The 16555-nt window shown below is 36.1% G+C and overlaps 2 protein-coding genes across 6 annotated transcripts; both read right to left on the bottom strand.

Moving 5' to 3' along the window:
* Nucleotides 1-691: 691 nt before the first annotated feature.
* LOC147558266 (receptor-like serine/threonine-protein kinase NCRK) lies at nucleotides 692-7041 on the bottom strand. 4 transcript variants are annotated; one of them, XM_086659877.1, is made up of 12 exons: nucleotides 6793-7041; nucleotides 6635-6691; nucleotides 5330-5391; nucleotides 3777-3866; nucleotides 3572-3679; nucleotides 3200-3325; nucleotides 2832-3104; nucleotides 2496-2737; nucleotides 2071-2370; nucleotides 1750-1986; nucleotides 1395-1622; nucleotides 692-1311 (listed from the first exon to the last, which is right to left on the bottom strand). In XM_086659877.1, the coding sequence occupies exons 4-12, from the start codon at nucleotides 3844-3846 to the stop codon at nucleotides 991-993; spliced, it is 1905 nt and encodes a 634-aa protein (XP_086516003.1). In that variant the 5' UTR covers nucleotides 3847-3866; nucleotides 5330-5391; nucleotides 6635-6691; nucleotides 6793-7041; the 3' UTR covers nucleotides 692-990. The 4 variants fall into 4 exon arrangements, with proteins under 4 accessions (XP_086516003.1, XP_086516001.1, XP_086516002.1 ...); XM_086659875.1 differs by having other exon boundaries at nucleotides 5326-5391; nucleotides 6793-7021; XM_086659876.1 differs by lacking the exons at nucleotides 6635-6691; nucleotides 6793-7041 and adding an exon at nucleotides 5848-5946 and having other exon boundaries at nucleotides 5326-5391.
* Nucleotides 7042-9341: 2300 nt separating this feature from the next.
* Nucleotides 9342-14001, bottom strand: LOC147558265 (E3 ubiquitin-protein ligase WAV3-like). Of its 2 annotated transcripts, none has more exons than XM_086659873.1 (2): nucleotides 13142-14001; nucleotides 9342-11719 (listed from the first exon to the last, which is right to left on the bottom strand). In XM_086659873.1, exons 1-2 carry the CDS (start codon nucleotides 13397-13399, stop codon nucleotides 9806-9808), a joined length of 2172 nt encoding a protein of 723 aa, XP_086515999.1. In that variant the 5' UTR covers nucleotides 13400-14001; the 3' UTR covers nucleotides 9342-9805. The 2 variants fall into 2 exon arrangements, with proteins under 2 accessions (XP_086515999.1, XP_086516000.1); XM_086659874.1 differs by having other exon boundaries at nucleotides 12396-13911.
* Between the last annotated feature and the right edge of the window lie 2554 nt (nucleotides 14002-16555).

The following is a 16555-nucleotide window of genomic DNA, read 5'->3' as shown; positions in this document are numbered from 1 at the left end:
TTGAGATTTTTTTTTCTTTTTGCGTAATAGAAATCGGAGTTATTGTAGGTTTTCCCCACATGCAATGATGCACCAATAGAATAGGAAGAGAGAAACAAACTTCCCTACAATTAAGCCTACAATTAATAGGTTCTGTAGAGAGAGAAACACCTTTTCAAATCCACCCGAGTCTCACCACAATCTTCTATATAACCGTACGGACCTTATAACAAGAAAAGAAAATTTTGTGGGCCCATACCAGTGGGGGCCAGTGCGAGCGTCCTGCCCGCACTGGGCAACGCACGGCCCTGGGTGGATGCATTTATTAGAGTGTCTTAAACTCTAACACTTAGAGTGCCACATATGATTTTTTAGAATTTTTTTAAAAAAATCTTTTTCGAATGAGACACTTTGTTAGACACTCTATTATGAGATGGATGCATTTATTATAGAGTCTCAATAGAGACACTCTAAAACTAGAGTGTCTTCTTGAGTTTTCTAAGAGTCACTTACTCACACTCTAAAATATTAAACCGATAGAAAACTTTCTTTTTAAACTATTTTTTCACATTAAATGTAAGGGTGACATGTGTATCATACAGAGTTATTTTAGAGATCTTCATTGGAGACAAAGAAAATTTAGAGTGTCTTTTTTTTGTCACTTTTAGGAAAGAGAATCTTCATTGACACTTGAGAACTAGGACTTTTAGAGTTTTTGTTAGAGGAGGACATGGATGTCCATAAATCACTCCCCATGTAATTTTTATTATTATTAATAGTCCTTCCAATTTATTGTTGGACCCCTAAAACTTTTAAAATTCTATCTACACTCAAAAAACCAAACAAGAAATACCAAAAAGAAAACACAACTTTCTCTTTTATTATGAAACCACCCCCTATTCTGTCATGGGCAAACAAAATGTTTGCTCCTTCACCTATGTTTGCTCCAAGCCCTGTGTTTCGGAGTGTTGAAGTAGTACTAGTAGCAATAATTGATTTTTCTCTATTATTTCAGATGGAATGGACATTTGGTAGCAAGAATGATTCAAACCGAGGTTCCGTTAAGTCCACCGAGTCATCATCTTGAGAACGCCAACTCCTAGCTTTCGAAGTTAAAAGAATCAATCTTTCCAAATAGTCAGCTGAGATACTTGTATTTTCTTTAGATTTTCCTTTGACAATCAATGCATGATCTATAGGTAAAGATAAAGAACACCGAGGAGACCATCTTTCCGATGCAGTACTTCTTAACTCATCTGCAACTACTGAACATTCAATCTCCTCCTGCTTCTCAATATCCATTACTCTCCTCGTGCTCTCACCGAATGAGCTCTGTCATCATAGAACAAAAGTATAAGAAAGTAAAAATTGGAAACTATTTAGGATAAGAGGAAGAAAGTACAAAGATGTATTACTTGAAAAAGATTTGGTGGGAAATTTAGCCTCCTTGATTTATCTGGAGATATTGTGGAAAGGATGTGAACAACTTCGCTCATGGTTGGTCGAGAAACAGGATCGAGTAGAAGACACTCTTTCGCTAAATAAGCCATTACGTGCATTTCTTCTTCCAGGAAGCGTCCTTTTAGAAGTGGATCAGCTAATTCTGAGATTACTCGCTTACTGTCTAGCAAGCGAGGCGCAGCCTGTAACAGTATGAACGACGCGATGAGCTCAACTCGTAGGTAAAATGAAATGTTTCTTTTTACGACTTTGATGCATACATCATAGATCGAAAAGATTCAAACAAGAAAATGACTGAAGTTTGCTTACCCATATGACAAGGCTTTCTCCTCCTTTAGTGGATGATTTATAGATAGGTTGACGACCACTGATCAACTCCAAAAGGACAACACCAAAACTGAAAACATCTGATTTAAGAGAGGCCCTTCCAATAATCGCATATTCCGGTGCAAAATATCCGAAAGTGCCCTGCATTCTTGCCGGGGAACTTGAACCACTTGCAAGGTCATCAGTCATTAAGCTTTTAGCCATACCAAGATCTGTTATCTGCAAATACGAAATAGGAGTAAGAAAGTTTAAATGCTTAATATTTTGATATTTGGGAAATACATGAACTATATAGATTGATACTTTAGCTCTCCATTTATCGTCTAGAAGGATGTTGGTTGATTTAACGTCTCTATGCAAAATTCTGGGAGCAGCTGCTTCATGGAGATATTCCAAGCCCCTTGCAGCTCCAAGTGCAATCCCAATTCGAGTTCCCCAATCCAAGCGTTCTTTTCCTTGAGCCCCATCTAGACAATCTCTCAGATTACCATTAGGCATATACTCGAAGACAAGTAGCCTTTCAGCATTTCTTCCTTGGGATTCTGAGCAGTAGCCAAGCAAAGGAATGACATGGCAGTGGTGAAGTCTCGATATCAGTTCAATCTGTATAAACAAAGAGAAGTTATGTAAAGCTCAGTCATGAAACTTATAAATTAGTTTTTTCTTCTCTTCCTCCTTTAAAGTTTTAGTCACAATTTTACTCAATACTATGGTGGCACAGTCTGTACCTCAGTTAGAAAAACATCATCTGCACCATGTCCTCCATGAGTTTTTAGTCGTTTGACAGCAACAAATCTGCCGTCTTCAAGCTGACCCCGATAAACATGACTGCTTCCTCCGAGTCCTATAAGATTGCACTTGTCAAACTTGTTTGTTGCTAGCTCCAATTCGGTGTAAGAAAATTGGAAAATGATTCCGGGTAAGGTTCCCCTTTTGTTCCCAAACATTAAAGAAACGTTCCTTATGCACCCTGAAGAAAGCATAAAAAAACACAATAGTTTGAGTGTTAATGGTTTCTACGATACTGAAGAGGGTAATGTTGAAATGAAGAGACAAAATTTTACCTGAGATAGGGTTCAGAGGTGAAGTTCTATTAGATTTTAAAGCTGACATTGAAGAAGACCCATAACTTATGAGGTTCGTCACACTAGTACAGCTTGTGTTCTTGTCGGATTGGAACGTTGGTCGCTGATTAGAATATCTGTCCCTTCGACAAACATACCACCCCAGTGAAGCGAAAAATGCAAGAGTTGTTAGCAAAATACTCAATAAGAGAACGTATACGACAACTTTGCTTGCAGTGTCTTTCTTTTCAACTTTTTGTTCACTTGAAATGCCTGTAAAAGAAGTTTTTTTTGGCGAGTTAAACTAACAATAAGGAAGGGTAAAATACTAATGCCGGATTTGATTCAGTTCAATAAAGAAAACAAACCTAATGTACAGTTGCAGTCTGTAAAACAACTTGAATCATAAAAGCTGTCTGGGGGTTTTGGAAATCCTTCAGCAGCACAAAGACATGTCGATTTGTCTCCGCCACTTGGTTCACTTTCAGCCTCTTCTGTTTAAAAAATAAAGCTTGTTATAGTATCAAATTATGGGGTTTCTGTAATCGTAATTTTTTTCATATTGTCTGAATCTGACTCATCTCAATCTGAATCTTCTGAATCAAATTCACTCAACATCAACCCAAATCAGCCATTTAGACGAGTAAGTGGAAAACAAATATTCTGATATCAATTTAGACCTCGAGTCAGATTTCAGATAGGACTTATAGAAAAAAAGAACACTAGCTATAAGAGTATACCTGGATAACAATCACAGAAAGTAGAACAGTTCGCTGCAGCTGAATATGTTTCACTTCCAACCTTATCAGTGGCACATGAACATGTCCATTTACTCACTTCAGATTCATCTGTCATGTAGAAATTCCAAGAAATTATTAGGTTACCCACAATTGTTTCTTTAGTCGAAAAGATCAACTATCAAGAAAAAGTGAAAAGTATACTAACCACAAGAAATGTGAAGCCACGAGATAAAAATAAGGACACAAGTGAGGGCAACTTCCACATTGGTCTTCATTTCATTTAGTCTTTAGAACCCTAAAGAAAAAATGGGTTCCCAATACATTATATACATGCTTTATTTTGAAAAGTAAGCACGAAAATACTCAGAGCAAAAAGTAAAAAACAGAAAAAGGCCTTAAACTAACTAACCTAAAGAATTTATTTATGGAAGGTAAACGGGCAACCATATTCTATAGTCATTAAAACCAAGGAATGAAACTTTCCGAAATTTCAGTACGTTTCCTAAAATGAGATTAGGTGCACGAAACAACACTTACAACTATTTCCTGCATAGTTTCCACCGACATGATCGAAATTTCCACCGAAGTTGTGGGAAATATCGAAATTTCCACCGACATGATGGAAATTTCAACTGACATAGTAGTCTAGCAAAAAAATCAGAGAAACTAATACTAGAAAAATATCCATTTCTTCGTCTTTTTCATCTTCATTTCTCTTAGATCTTTTTTTATTTTTATTATGTTTTCCATGATTCTTAAATCTATTTGAATGATTTACGACTTGACTTAACTGCCTAAATTGATTTTATCTTAGTAACACCTTTAATATAACTGTGTAATTGACGATACCTTCTCAAACTAACATAGTTTGTTAATTATTATTAGTAAGAATGTTATCTTTTGGGTGTTATAGCCAAAAAATTATTCAATTTACCCCCGGAAGTAACTGTGTAATTGTTAATACTCCCTCAAACTAATAGATAATGTTAAACATCATTTTCATGCTTCATTATGGTTTAATAATCTTGTTATACATAATTGCATCATATTTCTATCATTTCTGTAGATTTGTAAGATTTCCACACTGACCGAAACATTTCTACGAAACGTTTCCACTTTTGGACCGACCGAAATTTCCACCGAAACCGAAATTTCATTCCTTGATTAAAACATGATCTAAGAGATCACTCGCCTATTCGTCAAATGCTCATTATTTAGAGCCCTTGTCGACAAGCACAAGACGAAGAAAGTCACAACATATCGACAAGCCATTCATATAAAAAAGTAATGTTCATAATGACCCACTAAATGGGCGCAGAGAAGTGAATGGTCACAGAGAAGTGTTCTATATCACAGTGGAAATGAGACCTTTTGGAACTTATGTTGTGTGTCCAAAAGGTGAAAGGCGTAGTTTCCCCCCTGACTTTGTGGAAATTTAGAATCTAAAATGTGGCCGAAAAGCACAAACTAGCAACAATTACCCAGAATGTATGAAGCTTTTACATGGAAATTTTACCCTGATATCTAATAATAACATTCCAAAAAAAGCGATCACATTAAATAGACTGCATCAAGGTTTCATGCAAACTATCTATATTGATTTACATCATTCACAGTTGGGAACAATTAGTTCTACTAAAAAGAAACACTAGTTAATGACAATAAGTAATCCCAACTGTTTAATAGTAAACAACTCGGCTGGAAGCGAAAATAGAAAACGAAGTAAAGAGAATACAAGAAAACATTGATCTCACCCACATGCGACATTTATCGGAATTGTAAGCTCAAGAAGAATACTATCAACCTTGGACAACTTCAAGCTGAAATGAGAAGTGAACTTAATGAAGCATAAGAAGAAGCCAAGGCATTGTGCATATAAACACAAAGTTGTTATTTTCAAGCAAATCAAATCAATCACCACCATTAAATTAGGTAAAGAAGATGAATTAGGCTATGCAGAACAAACAATCCACACCAAATAATTCAGGATAATGATTGATCATATAGTATTTTAAATGAAACCCCATAAAAGGAACACCCTAAAAGATACCCATTTTCTCTCTTTCTATCTCAATGAAAGCTACTACTTTGCAACTGGATAGAGACACACCAACCATGAATAGTTCATAGTAAACAACAAAAATCAATTAGAATTTCAATACCCACATTACAATTTTTTAATTCTATCATTAATTTCTACTTTTAGAAACAAATTTCTAAACTTTCAACAAGTAATGTTTCAAGATTTTTGAAAATCTTCAATGATTTAGACTGACACTTGAAAAATAAAAAATAAAAACTTTGCTTCAAAGACATTTTTAATGTAACTTTATTCAGATGGCTCCACCTCCACCAAAACAAACTATTTGCTGCTCAGGGAAGATGATGAAGAAGAAAGAAACACTTTATCTGACGTGGCAGAGCTGCCACTAATTGGGTCCCACATTCAAAAAATTCAAAAGTCACTTATTACCGCTAGCTTACGTGGCTAGTTACGTGTCGGCAGACCATTGTTAGCTGTTGGATGTTTCCCTAGAGTTCAAGAGTCAAGATATTGTGGTGAGTATCACCCACCTATTAGTTGGTGACCACTAATTAATAGCTTACGTGGACTAGAGCTGGTCTCAAACTAGAAAAGTTCTGCTGAAATGAAGGTGAAAGTGTTGACTGTAACGCTTGGTTGGTAATAAGAAACGACAAAGTCTCAAAATAATGAAAAAACGTAAAATAAACACGATAAAACGGGCGGTACGAACTAAAAAAAACAGTCTCAGATTCCCGTCACCAGTCACATCTGTAACAGTATCAACTTCCTCTGTTTCAAGAAACTAAAGACACATTCGAATCCTTGAATCTGAATTAGGGTTTTAGGTTTTGATGAGAAAATCTCAAATTTATCTTACAAGGTTCAGAAGAAGATGGGAATTTGAAATTCCAATCTTTACATGCATTATATATATATCAGTAAATTTGATGAAATACCTAAGAAGACAGAAAAGTAGTAATTGCTATAATAAAGAAAACTAGAGTTTGAACAGAATTTTGGATATGAAAATGACATACCTAAGAAGAGAACGATGTAATCTCTGTCAGATTGAAGATTTTCTTCATCTATTGAATCTAGTAACGACAAGTATCAGTAAAATTAGACTTTGTAAATAGGGTTTATGAATTCAGGTTAGAGAGAGAGAGAGAGAGGAGTGAGGGAGCTACTTACTTGCCTACCGAGAGAATAAGATGAGAAGGAAGAGTTGGGTGGTCTTCCAGATGCGAAATTTCGGTCACCGATACAGAATAATTTCGGCCCCACTTCGACTCATCTGATCGTCAGAAAATTACAGTTATATTATACTGTGACTGTTTAAAACATTAAATAACAGAATGTTAGGACAAAAAACGGTAGTTACAATTTGATTGTGGAAAATTCCTTGTTAAAGAAAAAAAACAGGCCAACGGATGACAGTGCCACTAGTGAAAATGGACAAAAGCGGTTGAAGATCATTATAAGAATGATAATTTATCTTTATATTATAAACTATGAATGATAATTCAACAAAAAAAAAAAGGGTTAATTCCGTTTTGGCCCCCGATTTGTGACCAACTGGCCGTTTTGGCCCCCGATTGTGTCCGGCAGTTCGTTTTGGCCCCAACAAATTCCTAAATGGCCCCAAATTTTTTTAAACCTCCCAATTCTACCCCCATGGCATTTCTTTAATTATTTTTTTTTCTTTTTCTTTGTCCACACAATTACCACATCACTCTGTCCACCTCACCCTTCTTCTCCGGCGAAAGGTTGCCGGTCGGAATAAAAAATTTCGGCCGGCCACCTTTACTAAAAAAAAAAATTTCTTCCTTTCTCTCTCCTCTTCTTCTTCTTCCTTTCTCTCTCTTCTTCTTCCTTTCTCTCTCTTCTTCCTTTTCCCTCAATCTCTCTCTCTCTAAGCTCCCCTTCGCCGGCAGAAATTTCGGCGAAGGGGAAGGGTTTCCAGATCAGAAACCCTTCGTGAAACCGAGGGTTTCCAGACCGGAAACCCTCATGGACGAAGGGTTTCCGGTCTGGAAACCCTTGTCTCCTTCGCCGGAATTTCTGCCGGCGAAGGGGAGCTTAGAGAGAAAGAGATTGAGGGAAAAGAAGAGAGAGAGAAAGGAGGAAGAGAAGAGAGAAAGGAAGAAGAAGAGAGAGAAAGGAAGAAGAAGAGAGAGAAAGGAAGAAGAAGAGAGAGAAAGGAAGAAGAAGAGAGAGAAAGGAAGAAGAAGAGAGAGAAAGGAAGAAATTTTTTTTTTAGTAAAGGTGGCCGGCCGGCAACCTTTCGCCGGAGAAGAAGGGTGAGGTGGAGAGGAGGTGGTGTGATGGAGGAGAGATAAGGTGAAGTGGATGATAAAGAAAGGGGTGATGTGGCTTTTTTTTGTTTTTACCCTTTTTCAGAAATAATTCCATTTTGGCCCCCGAGGATAATTTCGTCAAAAATTTGGTCCTTGGGGCCAAAACGAACACTTATGGGGGTTAAAACGGCCAGTTGGTCACAAATCGGGGGCCAAAACGGAATTAACCAAAAAAAAAACTATGAATGATGATTATTAATGGCAAAGATAGTTTTTTTTTTTTTTTTTTTTTTGTGGCAATGGTAAAGACAGTTATAATCCTTAAAAACATTTGTTACTATAGTTGTTTTGTAACCCTAAAGTGTTCTTTTGTTGAACGTCTTGTTTTTTTTTTATAGTACAAGAAGTTCCAAACAGACCATAGACAGAAATCTGATGTGGCTTCTCATAGTTGGAGCTTGAAATGATTCGTGCCTATGTCCGCTCCAACCATCTGAAACCAAATCGGATTTATGCCTAGAGTCTATTCAAACTTTTTTCATTCCCCAGTATTTTCCTTTCTAGAATCATTTTCTTGTACTACCCATTTAGAACACTTCAAACTAGTATTTCAATCCTCACAAATGGAATTTGTGTTAGGATTGCCAATAGGAAGGAATAGGGATTGTGACTTCTTCCAAAAGAGCATAATTTCATTTATCAACGGATTTTCTAAGTTCAGTAGGTATGTGATACGTTAAGAACATGAATTTCTAACTTGTTTGTTTTCACGAATAAATACATCTTAGGAAATACCAATAAATCGATCCATCACCTACCAATCTTTCCTTCTTTGTAATTTTTCCAATTTTCCAGAGCTCCTTTGGGAGGAGCTTGAAAGAGAATACTCCAAATCACCTCCCAAGGAGCTTGAAAAATAGTTGTAACTAAGACGAACATAATATAGATTTTTCATGTGATTCAGTATCCTTCGAAAACGTGTGAACCCTAAGTTATAGTTGCATGTTCAAACTTAGTAAGTGTTCGAGGATTTTTTTCGTAACCTCGTGGAGTCCATTAGGCTTGGACCAGGAAAGCGAGACAATATTGATAACTCTGTCGACAATAATTTGAGAATCCAATACAAGGTTCATGCCTGACTAGCATTTTGATTCTCAATTCAATGCCAGCAAAATGAATATCCATCGTCCATGCACATGAAACTAGAAACTCCTACGTCTCCCACATACCTCAAATTTTGAAGTTCAAAGTTTGGGACCTAAATTCCCTAAATTTGTCTACTGGAAACAACTCCCTATTTTTCATGAAAGTTGCACCTTTCTTTTTAAACGGGTCAACTTCAAGAACATAAAATCGATTTCCACAAAAAAAAAAAATTAGTATGAAATGTGAAGGCAGATCATCTGTAAACCAAAGATTCCAAAGGTAAGATGACAAAACTGTGAAGGAATCAAAGAGCAGATAAATATATTTATATATTGAGTAAGAAATCATCAACCCCCAATGTATCCTCACCAACACCAATTACAAGCTTTTCTAAACCTAATCAAAATCATCTCCACCCATCTTTTCTTCCCTTCACTAAAGAGAAAAAATTCTTTCTCTTTATGTACACAGAAACCCCTCTTCCCGAAAAAAACAAGAAACAAGAAGAGTACATTCTAAGTAGTATGAACTCTTGTTTTCTTCAACATTTTTACCCCAAAACCATTTTTCTACACCCCATCTTCTTTTCCTCAATTTTTATTCATATACAAACTAGAGACTTTAACCTCTACTAATACAACACCCACAAAAAACCCTTTCTTTATCTCCCACCCACAATTTACCCTTACCCCACAAGGAAAAAAGAAAATCGCGAAAACTAATAATAATATGTATTTTGTTCTAAGAATATGAAAGCGAATTTTGTTACCTTGGTTGAGGTTGAAATTGAAATGATTTCGCTGGGCGACTAGATGGTTGAGGTAATAAAAATGTCTGAGACCGAGTGAGCATATCAACCATAGAAGGTGTCTGATAAGCATGAACTAGGCTTGAGTTATCGGTTGAGTCGCCACGAGCGGTTGCCCTCTGCCATGAATGTGAGCTTAATCCTGAGAGTACATACGCTCGGCCAGATACTTCATAAGTTCTTCTGCTAGCCATTCTCTCTTGCATTTCTTTGAGCTCCGCATCTAGAGCGATACATAACCGATCACCAGCTCTGGCTGATATGGTTTCTGATAAATTCCTTCGGAAATTCTCTAAGATCGATACTGCAATAGATAAATCACCTTTCTCAGCTGCAGATCTTGCCTCTGCAATAGCCTCCGCTGCTTGAACACGATTTCTCTGTCTATCAACTTTATATGAGATTACTTGTTCTTTCACAATTTCAGGCCTATGGATTGTTACTTCTTTGCTTTCTAATGTCTTAGTTTCTTTCAGGACTGGATCTTTGTAAGTACATTTCACCTTCAATAATGGCATATCATCAATGGAATCTCCAACAGGGAGATCAACAGATACCAAGAAATCCCTTTCTTCATCTGCATACAAATCGCCAACATTGATAAAACCATTTCGTGCATTATTCACCAAATTGGTCCTATAACTTCCTGCTTTTAATGGATTGAGATGTAGACTGGGGTGTATACACTCAATATTCACTCTAAGATCTTGAACCACCACACTTAGAAGCCCACCAATGCATTGAGCAAAGGCATCTTGGATCACACCTTCTGCTTCTATGAAAGAGAAGGTCCCACCGGATGTCTCTGAAATTGAGTGCATTGAGGCGGCATCATGATCCGTACCGAACCCAAATGCATGAACAGGAATCTGAAATGCTGAGTTGCCACTGGCCCTGGAAGAGATCGGAAGGAGGGACTGATAATCTCGGCCCACATGGGCCTGGTCCGGACCCATGACTGTATACGTATCCTGCCCGTCAGATAATAATATGATACTTCCAACAGGATTTTTATCCCGACGTTCTTCCATTACCCTGGCCCCTTTCCTCAGGGCTTCCGCAATATTAGTCCCACCATTTGATATCAAAGCGTTGACCGCTTGGAGTGCCTGTTGCCTGCCAGAATCTGTCATTCGTCGTAGAGGGAAGAGACGACGAGCAGTAGATGAAAATGCAATGACTGATAGCCGATCAGAAGGGCCGAGATTCTGTATCACAAAACTCATGGCTCTCTTAAGCAAAGCGATCTTTGTACCAGCCATGCTGCCACTGACATCGAGTACTGTGACGAGATCGACTGGGGCGCGAGAAGTTTGAGAGCTTGGTGGAAAATTCGCCTGATTTATACTGAAATTATTTCTTGAGCTAGATATAGGAGCTTTAAGATTGACCAGTATAGTGAAGTTCCGTTGAGGAGTTGACCTCTGAACAGCTAAGACTTCTGGGTGAAGTTTGATTTCTAGGGATCTAATAGAAACTTGATCCATGACATCTGTTGCAGAAGAATTTATGTCAGTCGATTCAGGTTGGTGATCCAAAGCTTCGTCATCATCGAAGACAGATGGCTCAGGAGCCTGGAGGAGAGATGTCATATGCCTATTAGAATTTGCGCGGCGAGGTGGAAACCTGCGTAGTACAGCCATCCAAGCATCGTCCCCTGGGATGGTTCTCGTTCTTCCATTTGGTAGATCTGTACTAGGTCCCAGGAAGGGAACTTCCTTCCATTTTGCCCTGCAAACTGGGCAAACTTGGTTTCCATGCTTCACACTAGAAGCAATGCAATGAAAATGGAATGTATGTGAACATTCTGCTGTGAATAGGGCATGACCATGGCCTGCTTTCATGGCGCTCAGGCATATAGCACATGTTTTCTGCAAGATAACAAAACATTCAGTTTTACAAACAAAACTCTTACATTCATACAAGCATTTCAAGAGTTACTAGCTTTTAAGACCAACTCTCGACATACGAGTCAAATGGAAATTTTGTTTTATGCACTCAAACAAAAACTTTATTTATTTCTTTTTGGTATAACCGAATCAAAATGATATAACGGAAAAGATAAACAAGAAGGTCCTAAAGACAGTCCTCATTTTACTTAATCTCTAAAGTATAAATACTAACTCGCACCAATGTTTAACTCTATCAAATTGGAACAAAGATTTATTCAAGCCACATAAAATTCAATGAGTTAACTTCTTCTCATGAGCCTTTAACACGAAAAGAATTTTCCCTAAGAAAAAATATTGCTAAAGCTAATAATAATTCACTTGAAGACTAAAGAATCTCCAATCATAGAAATGAGTGTAAGGGCAGTGGAAAAAGTAAAACCTAGCCTTAGAAATCGGTAGAAAAAGAAAGGTGGGGTCAATTTGGATATTCAACAAAAAGATGGTATTGAATATTAAGACAATGGCGAAAAAAGATTGGGATCCATAGTCCTCACAGTTCATACTACAGATGAAAGGGGTTTCAAGACATTGGAAACTGATAACCACAGCTCATCCACCAAAAGGGAGAGAAACATATAATCCCTAATAAGCTTACTTGTTGAAATTCTCTCTCTTTACACTTTTCCTTTGATCAAGCTTACTGTTGGAAAGCTAGCAATTAATGGTCCACAGAGTTAGGTTAAAGAAGAACAGTGCTGCATATGGAAGAGTGTGGTGCTGACTAAAGAAACTACTTTCTCTTCAATGGGTAAGGATAAAAGGGAAAGTAGTGAACCCAGTAGTTTTCCTTTTGTAACAAGCCAAATCAATATGGTCCTTAAAGGGGACTAGTCAACTTTTCTTTATCCCCAAAACCACAAGCCAAAGCCAAAGCCAAAGATGAGTAGAAACAACAAACACATATCCCTATATTATCAACTAAAGTTGCAGAAAAATACATACAAAATTAAAAAAGAAGATACAACAAAGAAAACAACAACCAAATTAAAGAAATTTCACAAGAAAACAAATCAAAAAACAAGAAATTTATAGCAAACAAAACCAAGAAGATTGAAAATGAACATTTTATAATCCATTATTAGAAACAAAAAAAATCAGTAGATTGAATTCTTTTGTTTCTATTGAATATGCAAATAGATGCTTAACAAATTAGGTAAATTCAAAGTACAGTGAATTAAATGACAAGAAATTTTCAAACTTATATATTCATCAAAGAAGAAAAAATGGAAAAACTATGGATTTTAACAACTAATATCATAACAAACTGAAAGCTGAAAGATCTATCAACAAAATGTTATTAAGAACAAACAAAGAGAGTATTTGAGGGAAAATGATGCAAACCTTAGAAGATCTGTTGCCGCCGATGGTTAATCGGAGACCAGATGAAGACGATGTTGGTGTACTTGGCGGTAATAATAGAGATTCAGAGTGTCGGCTAATCGGAGAAAGAGAAGAAGCATCTGAGAATCTCATAATAGTAGAATCATCGATAGAAGATGAAACTTCTTCTTCTCTTTCTCCTTCTGCTTCTGTTCTAGGAACGAAAACACAGAGATTCAATCCAAGTGCTAACTTTACTTTCCTCCATTTACTTGCCATAGTTTTCTTGACAAAAACAAACAAAACACTTCGATAAGAAGAACTACTAATTGTTCTTCAAAGAACGATTACCTTCCATTTTTAGGGCTAAAAACCAGAGATCCTTGGAACTGAAGAGATTATTTTGAGATAAGAATGCAAGAAGATAAAGATATAGAGAGAGAGAGAAAGAGAGCACGAAAACCAAGAGCTTTATGAAGGAGAAGGAATAGTAACAATTAATGTCAAAAAAATTAGATAGTGGACCAAACTAATAATCAAAGCTTTATTTTTATTTTTTTTCAGAGTTGTTGATGAAAGCCCTAAAAATGAAGGTCAAAAAAGGAGAATAAACAGATGAAGAAAATGGCAGTAGACCTAAGATTTAGTACTAGTATTATTCTTGGCCGCCATTAAAGATCTAGGTTTGACCTTAGTTGGAGTGCAGAAACGAAGCTGAAAACAGCTTTTTTTTTATTCTTTGTTTACTTCTCTCTTCTCTTACACCTGAGAGAATTAAGTGAAACGTTTTTAAATTGATTTTGGAAAGCTAGGGTTTTATACTAGTCTAACCTCTAATTTACTAATTTACCCTCAAAGTTTTAGTACTCTAGTGTTCAAGTGGATTCAACAGAATCAGCTAGAGTCAACTATTTAAACAAATTAGACAAAAGAGTAAAACAACAAATTTACATTCATGAATCAAGTTTAAATGGGTGAACCTGGATGACGTGAATCACTAAATTGACGAGTCAGTTGATTAAACGAATCAGATGCACAAAACGAACAAAAAAACTCACCTTCTGAAAATAAATCTCAGATGAAAAACCGACGTCTCAATTATTTAACGAAATCATATGTACAAATTGAACAAACAATCTTGAAAATTTACAAAATTACCACCAAAAGTTACCATCTTATTGACCGTATCAAATAAGGCAAAGAAGTAAAAGTATCACGAAATTACCACTTTACTTCTTGTCTTATTTGATACGGTCAACAAGAATGTAATGATTGACAGTAAACTTATCACCTTGATAAAATCTTACACCTTGTAAAATCAGTAGATAAAATCTTACACCTTGTAAAATCAGTAATCCACAGATCTAATAGTATGTATTAAAAAGATTAAAAGGGGGTGACAAATGGGGAAGAGTTGAAACAGTTTTAAAATTCTAGAGATTCGTGCCATGACAGATCAACAGTCTAACAGGTCACACATAAAAATGGAATCTTTATCAGATTGTTTGTATATATTGAGTAGTATTTTGGGTGAAGAGAGTAGGACCAAAAAAAGTAGAATCTTTAGCTGTATGGGCTTCATAAGTCGTCCCTATTCTACTCTTTAGGGTTGCTGCTTTGGTTTCCAAAAGAGTGTCTGTGGATGAAAGGGCTTGGTCAATTTGATTTTGATATAGGAGGCAATTTTGTTTAGGGGTCTAAAAATCAAGTTATTTGTATTTTGTTTCATGATCTTCATCTTAGACTTTCGAGTTTCGACCACCACCTACCACCACTGACCACTACCACCACACTACGACTATTTTCGATCACCATCATAAATTATCTCTCATTTTTCTCTCCTCCTCTTCTAAGAAGAAAGTATTTATTTTCTGGACACTTTTTTGGATGCTCAGAAACCTCGGCCCTGCGGAATGGAGAGAAGGGTCGCCAATTCGCAGTTACTTGTAGCCTAATAAAAGGATTAATATTCTACACCTACATCAAGCCTAGGTAACCAACTCCCCTATCACGTCTGCACCATCCTTGAACCTTGGTTTTGTATATGCAATTGACTATTGGATGATGGTTCAGTTAAAAAAAAAAAAAAAAGACTACTAGATGATGGAGGTGAACAATACCCACTTTAGTGTTCGAAAACCAGTTAAAACTTTGATTTGTTATAAGAAACCATTCACGTCTGATCCCTAGTTTATGAACATAAGCCATTTGGACACTTTACTTTCTCTAATCAAGTCTAGAAACAAAAGAAGAGAAAGATGATTTAGCAAAGAAAATTTTCTTATCAAAAACATACATCCATTGATGGCGAAGAAGACAAAATTGAAATTTATTTACTCTATACTCAGTACTCTCATAAGTGATAAATGTTATACCCATTAGGAAAACAATGATACTTTTTGTTATTTTCCACTTCTTACGTATAGTGTACAATCATTCTCAATTTTGACTCTTATTGTGTCTTTCATTACTATAATCCAAGACCACAAACTATTTCAAACCATTGATTTAGTGTTTTATGCCAAAAAGAACAACCTAAAATGACATGCGTAGCCTGAAATGATAAAACTATGAGTAAGTTTTCATTGGAGATGAAATTCCTTCCACTTTTAGCTTACATGTGCACAAGAATGTGAAGGATAGGAATTTAATGCGAACCATACCAAATGAAGGAGGAATAATGGGAGAGAGTAAGAGAGGTGGAATATGATGTGACCCAACCACAGGCATCAAGTGTTCAACCCCCACCCATTTGCATAAAAAATTAAATGTTTCATGAGAATCATGATTCCACCTTTTATGAGCACTATGGCTGAATGCACAAGTTGAAAAATTACACAATGTGTCTTTCTACTATGTGTTTTTCTTTTGTTGAAAGATTCTACTATGTGTGAGTAGGTGACAAGTCTTCACATTCTCGTAACTATTATGTTAGGGCCTTGGGTGAAAATTTGGAGGTTCTGTGCGAAATTATTTTATGGGTCTTTCGTACAATAAAAACTTACAAGCGAACATTGAACAAAATACAAGATAATATGTCACTGTCAGTACATAGTATAGATGAATCCAAATGCATTTTGAAAAAAAAGACATCGTAAGAAAATTTTTCCATTTAAAAATTTCATTTTATAGGAAAATCTAGTCTAAGAATCCACAATAACTTGAACAAAAAAATTTTTCTTTAGTCTTATAATGAAATATTAAACTTTCATGAAATGTTTGGACCTTAATTTAAAATCATATGAGTTGTTCAGTTTGTTACTTATCAAACATGACCAGAGGCAGAACAAAGACTTTTAGTGAGCATGACTAGCTTAAAAAGATGGAAAGAAAATAGCTTCTCTTTACAACGTGTAGTTAGAATTTAAGCAATTTTTTGAATATGATGTCTTTTGTACAATGATTTTCACAGATATATTTACATATTATTCTATT

Source organism: Eschscholzia californica, unplaced genomic scaffold (genome assembly GCF_041429995.1).
Source record: "Eschscholzia californica isolate CP2 unplaced genomic scaffold, dmEscCali1.0.p SCAF_2, whole genome shotgun sequence".
NCBI lineage: Eukaryota > Viridiplantae > Streptophyta > Magnoliopsida > Ranunculales > Papaveraceae > Eschscholzia > Eschscholzia californica.
Note: the sequence above shows the minus strand (reverse complement) of the source record. Positions and strands in the feature narration are given on the sequence as shown.

Bases quoted from the DNA above. Each gene is read 5' to 3' on its own strand.
- LOC147558266 (XM_086659877.1), bottom strand. From the start codon at position 3,846: ATGAAGACCAATGTGGAAGTTGCCCTCACTTGTGTCCTTATTTTTATC. The intron at 3,105-3,199 runs GTTTGTTTTCTT...CTTCTTTTACAG, and splicing joins AGACTGCAACTGTACATTAG to GCATTTCAAGTGAACAAAAA. The intron at 1,312-1,394 runs GTAATACATCTT...CTATGATGACAG, and splicing joins TCCCACCAAATCTTTTTCAA to AGCTCATTCGGTGAGAGCAC.
- LOC147558265 (XM_086659873.1), bottom strand. From the start codon at position 13,399: ATGGCAAGTAAATGGAGGAAAGTAAAGTTAGCACTTGGATTGAATCTC. The intron at 11,720-13,141 runs GTTTGCATCATT...GTTATCTTGCAG, and splicing joins GCGGCAACAGATCTTCTAAG to AAAACATGTGCTATATGCCT.